This window comes from Leuresthes tenuis, unplaced genomic scaffold (genome assembly GCF_036924035.1).
Source record: "Leuresthes tenuis unplaced genomic scaffold, fLeuTen1.0.hap1 SCAF_5, whole genome shotgun sequence".
NCBI lineage: Eukaryota > Metazoa > Chordata > Actinopteri > Atheriniformes > Atherinopsidae > Leuresthes > Leuresthes tenuis.
Window position 1 is genome coordinate 7,911,486 of NW_027325359.1, and position 18,315 is coordinate 7,929,800.

Genomic DNA, 18,315 nt, shown 5'->3' on the forward strand with positions numbered 1-18,315 from the left:
CGGCTTCCACACTCCACCGTGTTACATACACACGATTGCACACCAAAAGCCTTCCAACCAGATGCACACTGCCGCTGAACATACAACCTGGAATATTAAACACATATAAGAGGCAGACACCCTCACATAGCACATCATTCACAAAATGGCTTCTCAAAGTTAGACCAAAGGGATGAGACCAGAGCGTGCACCAAAGCAGACTTTATTTAGCTCAGTGGAGTATGGGAAGGGAAAGGAGGAGAAACACACACCAGCAGGGTAAACTTGGGGTGGGAGAGTATAGAGACACACTAAACCACTGGAGCAGGACATAAGGACAGGTGCACATCACAGGTATCTTTTTGGTCATCACTATGGCAACAACATATCCAGAAAAACAAATTACCTACAATAAGGATAACAGAGTCTCTTCACCATAGAGGACTCCAATATGTACATCTTACAGTCACTAAGATCAACAGAATACGAGAGAAATTAAAACTGAAATTATCAGTATACAAAAAAACTGCCTGTGTGGTATTTGGAATGCACATTTCTGTACAGAAGAAAGCTCATTGGTATTGTCGTAAACATTGGTTAGTTTAAGAACAAAAACATGACAGAGTTAGTCAGTCCATATCCTTTGGAAACTTGGCTGTGATGTTGGTCTGAGTTCAGCAAAGCTGTTTTAGCTGCACTGCAGACATTGCAACACAGAAAGACACCGTGCCAATGGAAGGTTTGGGGCTGAACTCCTTCAAATAACTATGCAGTATCTCCATAAGCATTGAGAGGTTAATGCCCAAATAGGGGTTTACTGAAAGTGGAAGCTTGAAATAATATTTTGGACATTATGAAAGCCATTTCTTCATCTGAGTATGAGGAAATAATAGGATACTGAAAAACAAACTTGATGGAATTGAGCCCCACGTATCCATTAGTTTTTAACAGACTAACAGAGGAGCAGTTTATCAACAGCATCACAGGTACCATTACAGTTTGTAGTCATTAAAGCCTAGTGGTAAAGCGATCAGAGCATGCATCTTTCTACAATATCGTTAGAAACTACAGTACATTAGCAGCAAACTGGACATCCTTAAGGGCTGAAGTTCAACACTATGGTATAAAATAAAAATAAACTGCAACATCTCTCAAGAGAAGTAAAACTCTTCAACCGCTATATTACAGACTGCCATGGCTCTAGTTTGGGGTTTTGGTTACAGTCTCCAGTGTGCTTATGAGAGGCAGAAAACAGTAGCTTAGATACAGGGACTCCTTCCTTCTTTAAAAACAGCAATACATCGTCAAGTAAACAGTAGCGCTTATTTTTGTAGGTCATGTGGTTAAAGTATTATCATGTCTTTGGATTTTTGTCTTAAAGCATTAATTATTGTTTAGCTATTATTGTTATATTATCATTATTACAGGTAGAATAAAGACTGGTTGTAAATTAACAGAAGAAGAAAGGTAGAGAGAAAAGGTAGAAAGTAGGCTGGGAGGGAAAAAGAAGGAAAATAAATTAAGTGTACAAAAATAACATTAATAACATCCAAAGTTTTTTCCTCAACTTTGCGAAGAAGCTCCCTTTATGTGGAAAAGAGAGCCATGTCTCAAACATCCAATGAAGTCTCGAGTCAACCATACAAAAGCTAAATACTGTACATTTACCCCTCACACTATTAAACACTTTAGTTTCAATAAGGTTTTTTTTGTAACAATCTATTACTCAGAAGTGAAAAGCTCAGATCTTTGAAATGCAGAGATGTTTGAGTAGATTTCATTTAATACTTAGTCCAAGTTTTAACCAGGCTTCTTATGTTTTAAAAACAGAAGAGTAGAGTATTAAGATCACATTTGAAGTAGAGCCATGTTGAGCTGTTGACCTGAGCATAGAAAGCTTTACATTAATCACATAACATTGGTAAGCCATTGGTATATTCAAATAGAATGGAGAGGCAGTAAGTCACCTTGCCTGAACATAAGAAAGCTGTCATAATCTTTTCATTATCATGACACTATTATATTGAAGCAAGACAGTTTATGTCAATCCATAAGATTTATATTAAGAAACTATTACTAAACACACACAATGTAAATTTGAGTTTGGTTAAAGTTTTCATATACAGTATAATGGTTGAGTGCTATAAAAATAGTTTACCCCTTTCAGGACAAACTGGCCTTTATGTACTGTGCTATTTGGGCTGTTATCCACTAAAGGAACATACAAGGAGTACATGTACAACAGAAGACTCATCATTGGCTTTTGGAGGGTAAAGCTGCATTCCAGCACCGCATCAGTCTATTGGAACTCGGCTTGCGTATGCCAGGTGCAGATTTCACCCCTTCACCATACAGACGTCAGCTCTGTAGTTTGTTATCGAAAACAAACACGTTCAAACTAAATCCACAGACATGTAAAATTTTGGTTATGAGCTTTGGAATCTGAGTCAGTCTTTACAAAAGCTCTATGCAAATACCCCTGTGTATTTCAAGGATATTATTCAGTTTTATGTTCTCCATCTTCTTTTTCCATTTTCAACTGCTTTGTTTTTCTTCAAGTTTATTTTTTTGGAGCTCTCTATTTACACTAAAATCTCTTTGACATTTTATTTTCCAGCCTCGTAGAGTCTGGCACTACATGCTACACAGCTAGTCATCTAGCACTGTCTGGTGGAGGGCCCACTGTGGGTCTGTCATGCAGACTTAGAGGTAGACTGCAGGTCTAGCTGGGCAGTGAGGTCACATACTTGGAGAATGCTCTTTGGCCTCTGTGGACTCTGGTTGGTTTTAATCAAGATGGTGTTTGGTTGTAGTAAGGTGTCCGACGGAATACAGAGAGGAGCTAGTTTCAACAAGAAAAGACAGACCAGGAAAGAGTGTAAAAACTATATGAAAAGAGGAAAGCTGCGGTAAAGAGGACTTGGTTTGGGCTCTCCCCTACTTGTTGAGAGTTTTTCTTTGGGCCACTGCGGCTCTGCATCTTTGGGGTGTTCAGGTTATGGGTTTGGCAACAAGTGGACAGGATATGTGTGGAGTTGGACAGCAGTTGCTGGAGGGATTTTGGTGAAAACATACGCAAAGGAAGAGGTCTGCCTTTCTAAGCTCTGTCTCTTTCCCCTGCCCCTGCTGACAGCTCAGCTTGCTCCCTCTCCGCAGACTCAGAGCTCAGGCTCTTGGCCCTCTTCTCCTTAGCTCTGGCATTCTGGAACCACACCTACAGAAAACATTTATATTAATGAATATCATCTAGTACATTTGAAAAGTGTAACTGTTATGGTTGAATTGTTCTCGCAATTACCTGCACCACACGGTGAGGCAGTCCCAGCTCCTGCCCCAGTGTCTCACACTCAAGGCGGTTGGGTGTGCGGTGGTTCCTGTAGAACGCTTTAAGCTGGAGTACCTGGAAGTGGCTCATCTGTGTCCTTTGACGCTGCTGATGGTTGTGGTGCTGCTGCTGAGTTTGTGTCTCGCCCCAGTCTGAGCTTTGACCCCCAGATCCTTCAGGACTAGGAGAATCTTGGTCAGCCATACTAGAGTTCTCCTCACATGGGTATTCGTCATCATCTTCATCATATTCGTCATCGTCCTCTGGGTTGCTTAGATTTGTGGTTGAAGACATAGAACTCAAAGGTTGCTTCAAAGTCAACCCTTTGTTAGTGTTGTCATGGCCAGGGTTTGGGATAGGGTTGGAGGAGATAGATGGACCTGGTCTCTCTGTGATAAATGACCTAGCCAACCCAGTCTGCCCACTGTAGCCATTACCTATTGATAGGTTGTAGCCTGCTCTTTCAGCCTCAGCCCAATGACGTGATCTCAGATGGGCATCAAGAGCACTCTTTACCTTGAAGAGAGCCCTGCAGAATGGGCAACGCAAGTGGTTCAAGCCCAAGGTGAAACTGGATCCTGGTCCCACTGACCGGAACTGCCCTTTTCTCTCCCTTGCTCGTGTATTCTGAAACCAGACCTGTAAAAGAAATATGTGTTTTAAAATTCAATACAACCAACAAAGTTGAATGATATGATCTTGTCATGTATACTGTACCTGAACTACACGTCTTGTGAGGCCCACATCTCGTGCAATGCTTTCAAGGACTCCTCTGGTAGGGTTAGAGTCCAAACTGTAGCGCTGATATAACACTTCAAGCTGTTCTGGGGTGATGGTAGTTCTCTGGCGTTTATCCCTTCTGTGCTCCTCTTCAACCTCCCTATTGCTCCTTTGGCTTTCAAAACTGGTCTCTGATATATGTTTTGTACTTTGCTTTATGGATGTCATGGAATTATTAAGGGTGTTACCTGGATGATCAGAAAATGCATTCTTAATTTGAATGCCATTCAAGTGTGAAATCATAGGATGTGTGGGATTAGGGTGCATCTGGGACATAGCCCCTGAAAGCATTTGGCTGGCCATTAAGGTGGGGTTTGGATGAAGCATCATATAAGGCATAGTTCGGTCTACGAATCCAGACTGCAGGAATTGTACCTGGGACTGAGCTGCCAGGAGGTGCCTGGTCTGATGTTCTTGCCACAGCTGAAATGATGGTAAGGATGCTGCACAGAAGCTACACTGGAAATGAGCCTGGGATTGAAGGTGAGGTTGTGTTTCAGACGAGAGGCAAGCTGTGGCATCAAGCGTCCGAGTGTGGCTTGTCTCAGCACCTGGAGCAGAGGGGGGGCTGGGTGACGTATCAGCAATCTTTTCAAAAGCTTGATCACAAGGACTATGTGTATTCCCTTGGTCTGAATGAGACATAGACAAGTTGGGGGACATTGTCTTTTGTGAAAAGGACGTGGCAAGAGACTGAGGTCTTTCTGTGGGACTTTCTGATGGCAGCTTGAGATCAGCTTGTGGACAGGGTCCTGTTTTCATTGCTGCAGCAATTTCCCTCTGCAGGATGTCTGCATCTGAAATTCTGTTTTGAGTATGAACAGGTGGTGGGCTCGTGTTTGCCTGACAAGAGGTTGCTTTATCTTCTTCATCCATTGTAGTGGGTGTTTGTTCACGTTCAGCTATTAGTTGCTCAATTGCAGGTGAATCAGGGTGAGTATAATACTCATAAGTCAAATCCATTGAATTTTCATTCTGAGAGTCACCTTGTCTTTCATCCTCATAGCTGTTATCTTTATTATCGTCATCATTCTTATAACAGCCATTTTTCTGACTGTGGCTGTTATCAGACTGGTTCTCCCCCTCTAATCCATCATCTGTTCCCCTTTCTTGATTTTTGCGGGCTCTTTGCCTTGCATTTTGGAACCATACAACTATAACTCTGTTAGGGAGAGACAACAAGGCAGACAACCTGTCATATTCCTCCTCTCTGGGGTAAGGAGTAGCCTCAAATACCCCCTGTAGAGTCTCCAGCTGTTGCTCTGTGAAACGGGTTCGTGATGACCGTCTGCCCCTTTGAGGTTCTCCTCTATACTGGTCTGTTTGTGGTTGTTGGGAGGTGTTGATTGACAGGCCTGGGGATAGTGAACGTGGGGAATGTGTCAGTTGCAGGTTTTGTGCCACTTCCTCTCTTGACTCTTCCAGGGCTGTGGTTGGGGGATTATTAAAATTGTAAGGGGAATCCTTGTCTCGCTGGCGCTCTTTAAATAGAGTATTGCGGAACCAGTGTTTAATTACTTTGTGAGGAAGACTAGACAGAGTAGACATCTTGTTGATCTCTTCATCACTGGGGAGACTATTAATATCAAAGTGTTTTCTCAAAACAGAGAGTTGATCTTCAGAGATTCTTGTTCGGGTTCTCTTACCTTGTTGTTCAGATGTGGTTGGGCTGATTTGGCTTTGCTGTCCTGTTTGGTTAGGGCTGGCCTGAGATGGTTGACCCAGCAAAACAGGACTAAGCTGTGATGGCTGGCCTAACAAAGCTGGGCTAAGCTGAGGTTGCTGAGCTAGCAAAGCTGGATTCAACTGTGGCTGTTGCCCAAGTAGTGCTGGGTTAAGCTGAGACTGGTAGAGTTTTGCCATCTCAGGATTCACACTTGAGTCCAACCAAGGTTGGGTTTGGAGAGCCATAGACTGCATCACAACTGGAGAAAGAAGTGGTACCTCCATTGGAAAGGGAATTGGTGGAAGTGAAAGCTTCGGTATGGTTAGTGGTGGTATGGGAAGCTGAGGCAAGGATAGAGGAAGCATAGGTATTTTAGATAAGGGAAGAGGTATGGGGGTTGTATTTTGAGAAGTAGCTGTAGCTGATGTGCCAGGGGTGGGTGCCTCCTGTTGTTGATGGTCTTGTTGTTGAGAAGGTGAAGACGGAGATGAGGCTTCAGGGGCAATTGTTGTCAGGTCTTTAGCTGTCGCATTTGCTTTAGTCATGGGATCTGAAACTGATACAGGTGAGGACTCAAGGGTTTTTGTTAGTGGCTTAACTGATTCCACTGTGGGTTCTGGCTCTGTGCATGTGTCTGGGATTGGAGCAGCAGCTTGTGTGGTTGAATTCTCCCCAGATTTAGGCTGTGCGAGTGGGTACAGCTGGTCGTACTGAAGTCTATATTGTCTGGAAAACCTCTCCAGTGCAGTAGTTGGGAACAGCACCCTATGAATATACTCCTGGTGGCTTTTTAAAATCAAGGCATCTGAGAAAAACTTGCCACAATTTTTACACTTCTCTCCCATTTCACAGCATTTTTTCTCGTTGTTCATTGATGCTTCGTCTTTACTCTCCATTTTCTTCTCTTTATCTACATTGCTTTCTACTCCTTTATCATTGTTGTCACACCCTTCCAACTTTTCGACTTGACTAAATTCATCTCTTTCCTTCTCTGAGCACACTTCCATCTTGTCCATATCAGCAGATGGTATGATTTGCGTTGCTATCTGCTGTTGATGCCTGTGTCGACTTTGTATATATTGCATGGCCAATTCATAGCCATAACTCTGCAACAGAGCTCGAAGAGGCTCCCCATTAGCAGCAGCATAGGGCACTCTGGGAGGAGGACACTGCGATTGAAGAAGATTAAATGAGGAAGAAACTGTGTCCTTCTGACACTCGTTTTTAACAGAATGAATATGCAGTTCTGCTTTTTTCTCCTCAACACTAGAATTGCTGGGCTCTCTTTTCATCTTCTTGTTGGAGGGTCCACTGCAGACTGCATCAGCCTTGACTTCTATTCGCTGATGATCAGTTGGTTGGCTAAGAACCGAATTTGAACTTTGCTTCTGGATTTGTTTGTCATCTGTTTGGGACTCCCTTTTAGCTTCTGCCTTAATCTGTTCTTTGGTGATGGAGTTGGAAGATACTAATTGACCAAGATCTGGGCTTTTAACAGTTAACTCTGGGTTGAGTTTCATGTCTCCAGACAAGTAAAATGGCAGGAAAAGTTGCTGCTGTAGAGAGAGCAAGTTGTCTGGCATCAAGGAGAAGTGTTGTTTAAGGAGATTTTCTGTCCCTAAAGGAAGGTGTTGCATGGCTTGGGACTGGAGTAGTGCTGTCTGCTGTTGTAGTTGAGCCTGAACCTGTGCCTGGGCTAGCTGCTGCTGCTGTATAAGCATTAGCTGATTTCTTGATGCTAGAAGCTCTGCTACCCTTTTTTTAGCTTGCTGGCTGTCTATTGAGTCAGACATGGTTGACCTGTCTACTAATGAAGAGGTTGAGGAGCTTACTCCATCTGGCTTCTTGGTGGTTTCTTCTCTGGTGGTAGCAACCTGGGCAGCAGCAGTGGGTACTGACACTGGAGCAGCTACAGTAGCTGCTGCGGTCTGCGGAGCTGAGTTTTGGGCAGCACGAGCCCTAGTCTGATGAAGAACAGAGCGAAGATGTATGTCCAGTGTAGAGCTCTGGCTGTAACCAACTCCACATAATCGGCAGCGATAGGGTCTAGGATCTTGGCCACGTGGTGCCTCTGGGGCTGTTACACTCGAACCAGAGTCTTGCAGGGCTCGTCTGGCCCGATGGAGATGGGACACAGAATTATAATGGACCAGAAGAATTGTTTTCTGAGTAAAGGATTCTGAACATATGGTACATTTGTAAGGTCTGGATGGATCAAGATAACGGTCCATTGTGGGGTTAGAGCTCTTTTTGACAAGAGAGCTGGAACTAGGTTCTGATACGATCTCCTCATGAGGCCCTTTCTCTTGCTCAGTTAAATCCTCCTCCCCTCCATCAACTTCCGTGACCACTTTCCTCTCTTTTAAATCATTTTCTTTCTGTTCCTCAGTCTCCTCCATGCCTAGAGTTTCTTCGTCTATATCTTCATCATCACCCTCTCCTGCTTCTTGACCTACTTGAGGTGACAAACTAAAATCTTGCTGAACTGAATTTCTATTATGATCTATGTATTGTACAGTATGAGGCGGAAAGAGAGTAATCTGCCCCTGTGTGTTGTCCTGCTGTGAATGTGTGTTCTGCATGTGTCTCTGCAGGGCCTCCTGACTGCGGCATTGTCTAGAACAGAGGGGGCACTCTGTCGCCGCCCTCATGGCATGGTACTGCCAATGCAGCTGGAGCTTCTCCTGAGTGGGAAACGCCAAGCTGCACCTGCTGCAACGGAACCGGTAACCATGACGATCAGAAAGGGAGGGGGGGTCACTGGGTGGGGAGGTGGGCGGTGAGGAGGGGGAGATCTGAGTCGGAGATTGCGGAGCTGTTGTGCCATTGGAGGGGTGAATGGTGTTGTCTTCTAGGGGTGGGGTGAGAAGAGCTGTGACATCTTTGGGTGCGGTTATGTCTCCCTCAGTGTTTTCTACTGAAATGTCTGTAACATGCACAAAAACAGAAACAAAGAGAAAATAAAATTATTTTCCATTACCAGTATCTCAACAAGATCAAGTCTTTTTAATAAACAAGACATAGCTTCTTTAATTCTGTTTTAAACAGTGGTCGATTTTATCATGCCCTTCTCACCAACCTTTGTTTTTCTGTGAATCGGTTGAGACATTGCAATCTGCATCACGGGAACAGTTTGCATTGTTATTCTCTGTAATTCTATTTTTCTTAATACCATCAGTTGGCAAGCCTGTCTGTAGTTCTGACTCCATCGGAAGCTGCAGTTGTTCCATCGATGGTGTAACCTGAAAGAAAGTGACAATCTGTCACTTTCTTGATTTCGATTGTTGTGTTGTTTCACCAATTTTAAATAAAAGAACAAGTGGATATTGCCATGCTTACTTAATCCAACATTATGAATAAAACATGTTTAATTGTACAGAAAAATGAGATGTAAATATAAAGATGTATAAAGACAGAGTACCTGCACTCACTGTACTGATATCATAAAACATTAAAGTGTATCGTTACATCTTGCACCGGCCAGCAAATCAGTATAAGCAGCAAGGAAGATCAATTTGTTAATAAGAATACATGGCTGAGATATGTTGGTCTGCCCTTCGGTTCCTACAACACCCTCCAACATGCCCCAGGGGTTTAATAAAACTTTACTGAGCTGAATAATGAATTTATTTAAAATCGTTCTTAATATAGGAAACCTCCATCCCCACAGCTTCAAGCAATGAGAGCAAATAGTATATCTATGCAAACAGCGAGCCACCCTAAGGAAAGGACGGAGAGTCAAAGATGAGATTTACATGACAAGAGTTTTCTCTGCGTAACAGCTTCATAGGAGCAAAAGGGAAGAACAAGCACACATACACACTGCAGAGAAAACTGAAGGTCAGACTTAATCTAGAGAGCGTAATTGGAAAGCAAGGTACATAATGGCCATCATCACCTCAGTCTGAATTAATGAACCTCAATTACTATCAGAGAGAGTAAGGGAGGGGAAGAGAGGAAAGGGGGGTGAGGATGGAGGCTAAGGGATATAGAATATGAAAAAGAGATAGAACAGGGAGAGGGAGGAAGTATGGGGCAATGGACAAAAAACTGCTATGGAGAAAGATAGTGAGTGAGGGAGGGATAATGCATAAGAAATTGAGAGAGAGCTTGGAAGAGACAGAAGGGAAGGGGCAGGACAGAAATTGCAGAATAGGAGTGATTGGAGCAACTCGAGGGGGAAGGAAGGGACAGCAGAGGGGAGAAAGGGTGAAAAGCAGTCAGTGAAGTGGAGGGAAGAGAGCAAGAGACAAAGGCCACTTAGCATACAAGCCAGGGAGCTGGAGGATGGTGATGTGGATAGATGACCGGTCATTGTTAGTTGGAGAGACACAGTAAAAAGCATGGGGGCCCCTTTTTTAGCTTGACTGCACTTCTGGTAATAGAGGGCTACTTAAACATGCATTATAGAAAGACTGGCTTTTCCCTCACTCACTCAGTCAAACCCTCTCTCTTCCACTCTAAAAGACGCACATACACATACACACAGATTTGCACGGCTGCATCAAAGATGATAGCGAGTAGCTACTTAAACATGCATTAAAAAAGCGCTGCCTTTCTCTCTGGTGCCTTCTTAATGGAATTGTCTCCCTACATTTCATTCTCCCCCATCCCCCATCGCTTTGCCTTCTCATTTTCTTTTACTTCCTGACAAACGCAAATACAACAAATACACAGTTGCATACACTTACAGCGCTGATAAGCTTGTCTACACAGTCCTGTGCCACACTGTGCACTTGTGTGAGATGCTGTCGAAGGTGTGTGTACGGGAGTTTAACCTGACACAAAGGGCACTGGACAGTCTAAAAGAGAAGAGGGGAAAATAAGTAAATACAGAAAAAATGTTATAAGTGATGAATAAGTAAACTGCAAGAGAGCATATGTGTTCATGGGTTTGTGAGATTACATAAAGAAAATCTCTGTATTTATTGTGAACATTTTACATTCACATGAACACACTTAAGATTATTAAAATGTGTGTCAACTGCTCACCTGCTGGTTCTCATTTTGCTGGTGTGTTCTGGGGCGTTTGGTTGACAAAGAGTTTTCCATTTCCCCACATCCAGAGGATGGACGTTTGACTGGGAGCACTGACTCCCTCCTTTGTTTTTCTTCCCTTTTTGTTTTTTCTTAAAATGAAAAATAGCCATTAATATATATATAGAAACTGACAATTCAGTAAATATATTTACTGATTAATATTTTGTCATACTATTATTTGACTTCACTGTTGGTACAAGCTGCAATACCTGTCTCTTCAGCTAGTTCCTTTGCCCCCATGTTACTTGTGTCTTTGGTTGTGTCCAAAAGACCAGTGCTGGTATCACTGGAAGCCTCCATATCCTCAGTGAGCTCTCCTGGGAGCGGACAAGACAAGTAATTATGGTATGCAAACACAGTCCTTCATACAATATGCTCTAACAAACTATCATGCTAATTGTAGTTATTCTCTAGATAACATTGTTAAAAAATACCCATGTGTTTGAACCACACTTCATTCCTCTTGCTTTCCTACATATGCTATTGATCCCATTGATTCTACATTAAATTCTCTTTAGAGGTGGAGTAGAGGTAATATGGACTCAGAACACATGAGTTAGCCTCATAAGTCTTGATTTACACTGAACCAAATCACAGGATAGATTTATTTACAAATTCGTTAAACTACTCATTTTGGGTGTTATTCAGTCCACACACTCCATACAATATAAATTCAGTGTTTTTTATTCTACACAGATTACTATCCACCACCTCCCGCAGTCCTTGTCCAGGGGATTTGTATTGGTCCATTGATTAGCAGGTGCTGTTTAGCTGTTGTCAGGGATGATTGGGTATATAACAAGGATGTGTATCGACTAATCACTTTGTTTGATCAATAGCTCAGCAAAAGCCATTGCTCATTTTCTCACTCTTTTCATCTTAATCCTCTGTCTGCTCTCTGCTTTCAGCAGCCACATGCAACATTAAATCAAGTACACCTCCACAGTTCAAATTCTCACCTGTGACACCACCAGGGCTTTTCCTAATGGTAAAAATGGCTGCCAGCTCCTCTCCCCCCATTGGCTGCAGCTGTAGTAGCCCTTCCCTCTGCTGATGGTCTGAAGTTTGACTGTGTTTCAGTACTTGCAGTTTAGAAGAGGAGGAGTGGTTGCATAGAAGACAGTGGAACAGCCACGAACCTCCATCAACCTCACCATCATACTGCTGCAGGAACTTCAATAGATAACGTAGAAGGGGAGGAAAGCAGATTACATTTACACCTTTTAGGTGTACTGACACATGGATTTTGGTGTAGATTTAGAAGAAAATTGATTTAGTTTCTTACTCTGTAAACCCGGATGCTCGCCTCATGATGTGAACTGAGGGAATGCCCCTGTAGCTTCTCCAAACTGCTAGTCACGTAGTCACACAGGTTGCACCTCAGCTGGACGGGGTTGCCCTTAGCAATAAGAGCGGCCCCTTCCTGACCCCTGTCTCCGCCTTCCTGGAGGTGAGCAGCAAGCTGGTAGCGGGTGCGGTGTCTATCAGTCTGGCAGTGCAAGGAGAAGTTAGCCCTCAGCGGGGTGGTGTAACCACACAGTCTGCAGTGGCAGCCACCAGCAACAAGGGAACACCACTCAGACTGGGGCAAGGAGCGGGGAGCGTTCAGGTGCTGCTCCACAGACTCTAAGCTGTCAGATGAAAAGCAAGAGCAGACAAGGCATTGGAACACGCCCTGGGAGAGGGGTACAGTAGGGGACAGAGATGGGGCTGGAGGAGGGGATGGAGACGGGGAGGGAGATGGAGTCAGTGTAGACCCCAGGGTGACTGACTGTTCTGAAACATGCTGACTGGTCAGTCGCATGTTCAAGGAAAGCTCGGCACCTAAAACAGAGACAAGCCATGAGCCAGAGTTTACACATTTTCAGCATTTCTTGTTGAACTGTGACAATATAATTTTTATTATATATTGCTCACCTGTGTTTTGTAGGTGTTTAAGATGTGGAGCAAGACTCCTGCAGTGAGACAGATAGTAACCTCTCTGGAGCCTTAGCATGTTATGTGTGTGTTTCTCGCTGGTGGTGTGTATGCGCAGGTTGCGGGCAATGCTGGTCTCATAGTCGCACACATCACACCGCCACCTCTTACCGTGAGAGTGAGAGTGTGCGGGTGGTGTGAGCTTGGTGGGCTGGGTAGTGGGTGCTGGATTAGAGAGTGGGAGCTTGCTGTATGGCTGCTCATCCACTTGGTGACCGTTGGCGGAGCTGCTGTTGTTATTGATGTGAGAGGTGTGCATGTGACCATTTGTGTGTCCCCCATTTTGAACGTTGTTGAGATGTTTATCCGACTGCATGTGTATGCTGAGGTTGCCTTTCGATGAGGTAGCATAGTCACACACCTCACAGCGGTAGGGCTTGTAGCCACAGGCGTAGGTTTCCCCTCGGGCCAAGCGAGGATGGGGTTTCCCAGAACTGCAGTACGCACACACACCTCGTGTTGCACCACCACACACACATTTTCCACCAGAAGCTCCACACACACACTGGCCTCCCGTCTCTGGATGTTTCTCCTTCATGTGGACTTGCAGTGTGTGCTGTGACTTATAGTGCCAGTTACACTTGGGGCATTTCAGGGTCTTACAGGAATTGCGTGAGTGCATTATGGTCATGTGACTAGTCAGTGAGTTAGGAGAGAGGTCTTGGTTCAGGTTTTTAAGGACAGCTTCTTTCTGTTCCCCTTCTTTGTCTTTCTCATCATCTGTCTCTGTGTCTTGCTGGCCGTCATTTGGTTCTGGAGCTTTGGCACCATTTCCAGTGGAAATGGAAGAGTGAGGAACCCCTGCCAGCACATCATCCTCAGCAGGTGTACTGGCAGGCTCTGTACCCACCAGTGGAAAAGCAAAAGAAGACTGCTGGGATCTAAAGCTCTGAGGAAACCCAGAAATCCAGCCCTGATCTCCCTTAATGTCTTTTACCTCTGTCTCGCTCAGCAGGGCAGAAGAGGAGGACGGACAACTGAAGTGCTTTGGAGATATGGGGGAAAATGGGAAGGGTTGTGAAGAGGGCGAAGGAGGGTGGGAGGGCTTTGGAGAGGCGGCTGTTCTGCTGTCGAGTGTGCCACTGGCCTTTGCAGTGCTGGAAGAAGAGCTGTGCTGGCTCCATTGAGGTAATAAAGAACATTTGGATTTGGTTTGGCTTTGGTTTGAGATGGCCTCCTCCTCTTCCTTCTCCTCCTCTCCACCTCTGCTGCTGAGGGCTGCTGGGAGGCCCCCTGTAACTGATGCCTCTCCCACACCTACATGCACCTCCCCTTCCTCTTTCATTTGCCCCGACAAATATCCTTCCCCGAAATTTTCTTTCATACCATGCTTTAGATGCACTCCAGTCTCCTGTGAAAGTCGGCCTCCTACTTTTTGCTCACCTCCCTCTCTAGCCTGGGACCCCTCTGCGCCCTCCTCCCCCTGCTGAGGCAGGGTCAGGGGCTCTTTGGCAGGGGCCATGGCTGAGGTATGAGAGGATGACCCCTGCTCAGGAATGACCGCCAGGGTCAGGAGAGGAAGAGATAAAGCCTGGGGACTGAGGTCAGCATCTCTCTCCTCTCCTCCCCCTCCATCCCCTCCTCCTCCCTCACCACTGTCCATACCAGAGGCTACAGCTGCGACACATTACCAGCCCACCTGTGTGTTTCAGATAGAGAGAAATGGAAGACAGACAGACAGGCAGAGTCAGAGAAAAGTGAAGGAAAAAGAGGAAGAAAGGAAAGACATGAGTCATGTGAATAAGATTGCATAACAGTGGATGCATTGATTAGAGTCCCTGGATAGCATCTGTTCAATAATAGCCTTAAAAGTGCACAATCCAGAAGCTGGTTACCCAGGGGTTAGCTTTAGCCCTTAATGGGAAAATCAATGGCATGAGCGCTAAACTGGGTAAAGGAATGCGGGTAAAGGCTACACAGGAGGTCCGTAATATTCCTCAGGGGATAGGATTAAATAAAGAACTGAACGCTTCTGAGCTAAAGGGCTTCCACTAAATTACCACACTGAGATAACAGACGATAAGAGAATACTTTTTACAGCTGATGTATCAGTTTCTTCATCTTTTGCTGTGTATCACTGAAGAGGTGTTACAAGGCAACAGGATCCCTGTTTAGCACAATCATTTTTCAACATGCTGAACTCTACGCATTTCTTGTAAATGCAAGCAGTAAAGACAATATAAAAAAAACAAAAATCTGTGCAGACCAAACTAAATATTTGTGTGAAGCTTCAACAAAATGCGTTTAGATTTTAGAAAAGTGCTCATAATTTCTGAACCAATTTGCATTGTGGTGTGCATTACATTTTATTTTCTGTAAAACATTGTGTCAACCCCCCATAAAATTATATTTCTTAGAAACAAACTCACACACATTAGCAGAATACGTTCAATGTAAAAATAAAGCCCTGACATGTTATTTGTGCACTTGAGATCCATAATGGTAAAACATCCCATAAACAAATGAATACAAGAAAAATCTGCATATTTTCAGACAGCATTGTGGTGGCCATAATTTAATTCAAATGAGCTCATGGCTATTACATTTTATTATACATGAAGTTAATTGCTCAGATTGGAAATTTGAACAATTAGCTTTCACATAGATTCTGAAATACATTAACACAACAATGCATTAGAAAACAGACTCCTTGAAAAAAAATGAATCGGGACTCTCCCCTCTGCTGTTTCTGACTGACAGGTGAATGCCATTTGAGACAGATACATCTCTGTTAGTCTGTGTGTGTCCCACAATCTCATTACTGACCTTTTTTTTCTAATCAAGAAGAGACCTTAATCTACCCTTTCACCTTCTGCTTCTACCAACCAACCCCCTCTACCTCCTCCTTAAACACCCCAAGTCCCAGAGCCTCACTCCAGTAGCCACCCCCTCCCCCCAATCTCTGCAGCTTGAAGATATATAGCTCATATCGGCACTCTGATAGTGCTTTAATGTACTGTGTTTATGTCACAGGCCGCAGACCCTTGCCCACTGCAGCTGTCCACTGTCCTGCTAAAGAGTGCTGAGGGGCTGAGCTGGCCTGCCAGCAGCTGAGAACAGCCTCTTATCTGATAAAGATTTTCATTTACACTGCAATCAATAACGTGGGTCTATCGGCAATGTAACTATTTATACAAGCATTCCTGGCTCTCTATCGATCAGAAGTGCGGGAAACCATCATTTAACAATGTGTGTCCGGACATCTAGGTGCGTTGATGTGTGTGTGTGTGTTTGTGTGTCCTTTTGTGCAGCTGATTCTGATTATGTCAATTAAGTACATACATATAACACCTGATATTAAAGATGTATGGGCTTATTTCACTTGTTTAATTTATTGTTAAAACATTAAGGCACATAACATGTTATATACTAGTTAATAGAGCAAATTTAAAAAAAAAAGCTCTAATATCAAACAAAAAATGTAAGCCTGTTTCCAGATTTCTTAGACTAAAGTGCGTGTGCAAGTCTGTGCGTGTGTTAGAAGAGAAATAGGAGAGGCAGGGGTGTGAGGAGGAACGAGAGAGAGAAGAGTTGTGTGGCTATACTTTCAGCAAATGCCTTTTGTTTGCTTTTATAGGACACGGACAAATAGCTGGAAAATGACAGTTATTGTTTTTTTTTGCGTGGACCTACTAAACCTTCACAAGTCTCAAGGTAAGAGCACTTTTTTTGCTACCTGCATTTTTTTGGGACCATCATAGCAGGGGCTGTATGAGAAAACTGGACAGGCAGTTGCTTGAATAGTTCACTCCCCGTCTCTGTGTTGTCAAGGCACTGACCGACCATCTGACTAGCCTACTTCTGCCTTTGTTTACAGTATCCTTCCCCATCTTTTCACTCTTTAATTCAGTTAAACCAAGAACGATCGCCTTCAGTAGCCTGTAACAGGTGACTCAACGTACAGGCACATCAACAAAAGCTTGATTCGAGAGAATTACGAGCTGCGCTGACCAAACACCCCGTCCTCCTCCCCACCGCAGGCTCGCCTCCTTCCACTTCCCCATATTATCGTAAAGAAATTACACTTACATTTCTGCAGCGACTCTGGTACAAAGCTCCGCACGCTGAATGTGTAGTAGTCCAGAAAACAATCGTTCGGAGAGTCCACTCATTCCTTATGAATGATCCTCTGCGTTTTTACGGAGCCAGGAAGGGGAAAAGGGAGAGGGAGCAGCGGGGTCCAAGTTGTTACCAAACAACTGTGTAATTAAAGCTACATACAGGCTGTAGTAAACAGAAGATGGGGACGGAGGGGTTTGTGCGAGCTCCAGAGGTAGAATGAGTTCTGATCACTGTGGGAGGAAAAACACTTGGCTCTTTATTCCTGCTAATTAGTTTCCTTCAAAAAATGGCTGAGATTACGCCCAGTGCGCATGTGCGTAATTGCGCAGGCACCGCTAATTAGCCCGTTTGGATCAATAGGATTCCGCGAGAGAGAGCGAGGGAGGAGTGAGAGAGGGAGGAGGAGAAACGACTCAGAAAGACGAAGAAAATATGGAAATGAAAAATAAATATATATTTTTTAAAGTATGAGATATTACAGTTGAACCGTCGAATTTTAATCTTAAAACGATGCCATGGATGAAAACTTTAATATTTTGTAGATATTGAAACGAAACTCAGCCCATCAAATATTAAGCCAAGAAAGGAAACACCACTGCAGAGAAATACCTTATTTATACCACAATGCAAATAAAAAATCTAAAAAGTAGCCTATACGAGGCTATATAGATGAATGTTAACGTAAAAAAACGACAAACGTGCAAATTGAGCTCAAGCGTGTAAAAAAGAAAATACTTGTGAACGGTGACAAACATCTGCAACAAAATAACGCTGTCACCGTGATTCCCAGCTGAAACACTCCAAGGCCCTGGGGGGACTGTTTTTTTGTTTTTGGGGGGGCAATATCATATTGACATTTGTGTCAGATAAGCACAGAATTGATGCACGAATATAGGCATATGTGGCGACTTAAATCGCATAATTTTCATGAAATGGCATTTTTTTGTGTCATATCGCACCTTCTGTTAAAAAAAGGTCATTGAAGGCCATGAATTTTTTTAAATTATCAAAATGAGAACATTCTCGTTGAAATGTACCTTTTTGAAGATAATAGGAACCTTTATTCTTTTTGGCCTCAGCTGGTCCAGGTCTGGGTTTGACACGCAGATTTGCTGGTCAATTTTTTTTTCTTTTCCCCCCTTTGACAAAAAATATTGAAAGCTAAATCTACGTGTCCATCTCTATATCATCACAGAGGACCTTCAGTTTTCTTTTTTGCTGCTCCGACCGGCCATCTTCGCAACTCAGCTCTATTGTCATGATAATATCATTGTGAATTTCACGCTGGATGTGCAATCTGTCGATGGTCCATATGTTGAAGGTGAAAACTGCTTTCATTTCTAAGATCACATAGCACACTTTTATTTATTCGGCTTTGATTGCCAAAGTTTATCTTAGTTTTTTTTAAAGAACTGAATGAATACAGTTTCACAAATATAAAAGAGGCTACACAGAACGCCCCACATGAAAATACGATAATATAATA

General features: G+C 43.6%; 1 protein-coding gene across 1 annotated transcript; it reads right to left on the reverse strand.

The window, feature by feature from the left end:
• Positions 1-186: 186 nt before the first annotated feature.
• On the reverse strand, positions 187-17,142 carry LOC140307028 (zinc finger homeobox protein 3-like). Its single transcript, XM_072385723.1, has 11 exons — positions 16,797-17,142; positions 12,708-14,406; positions 12,076-12,614; positions 11,750-11,963; positions 11,000-11,107; positions 10,743-10,879; positions 10,442-10,552; positions 8,830-8,992; positions 4,022-8,676; positions 3,278-3,943; positions 187-3,193 (listed from the first exon to the last, which is right to left on the reverse strand). Exons 2-11 carry the CDS (start codon positions 14,368-14,370, stop codon positions 3,077-3,079), a joined length of 8,373 nt encoding a protein of 2,790 aa, XP_072241824.1. The 5' UTR covers positions 14,371-14,406; positions 16,797-17,142; the 3' UTR covers positions 187-3,076.
• Positions 17,143-18,315: the final 1,173 nt, after the last annotated feature.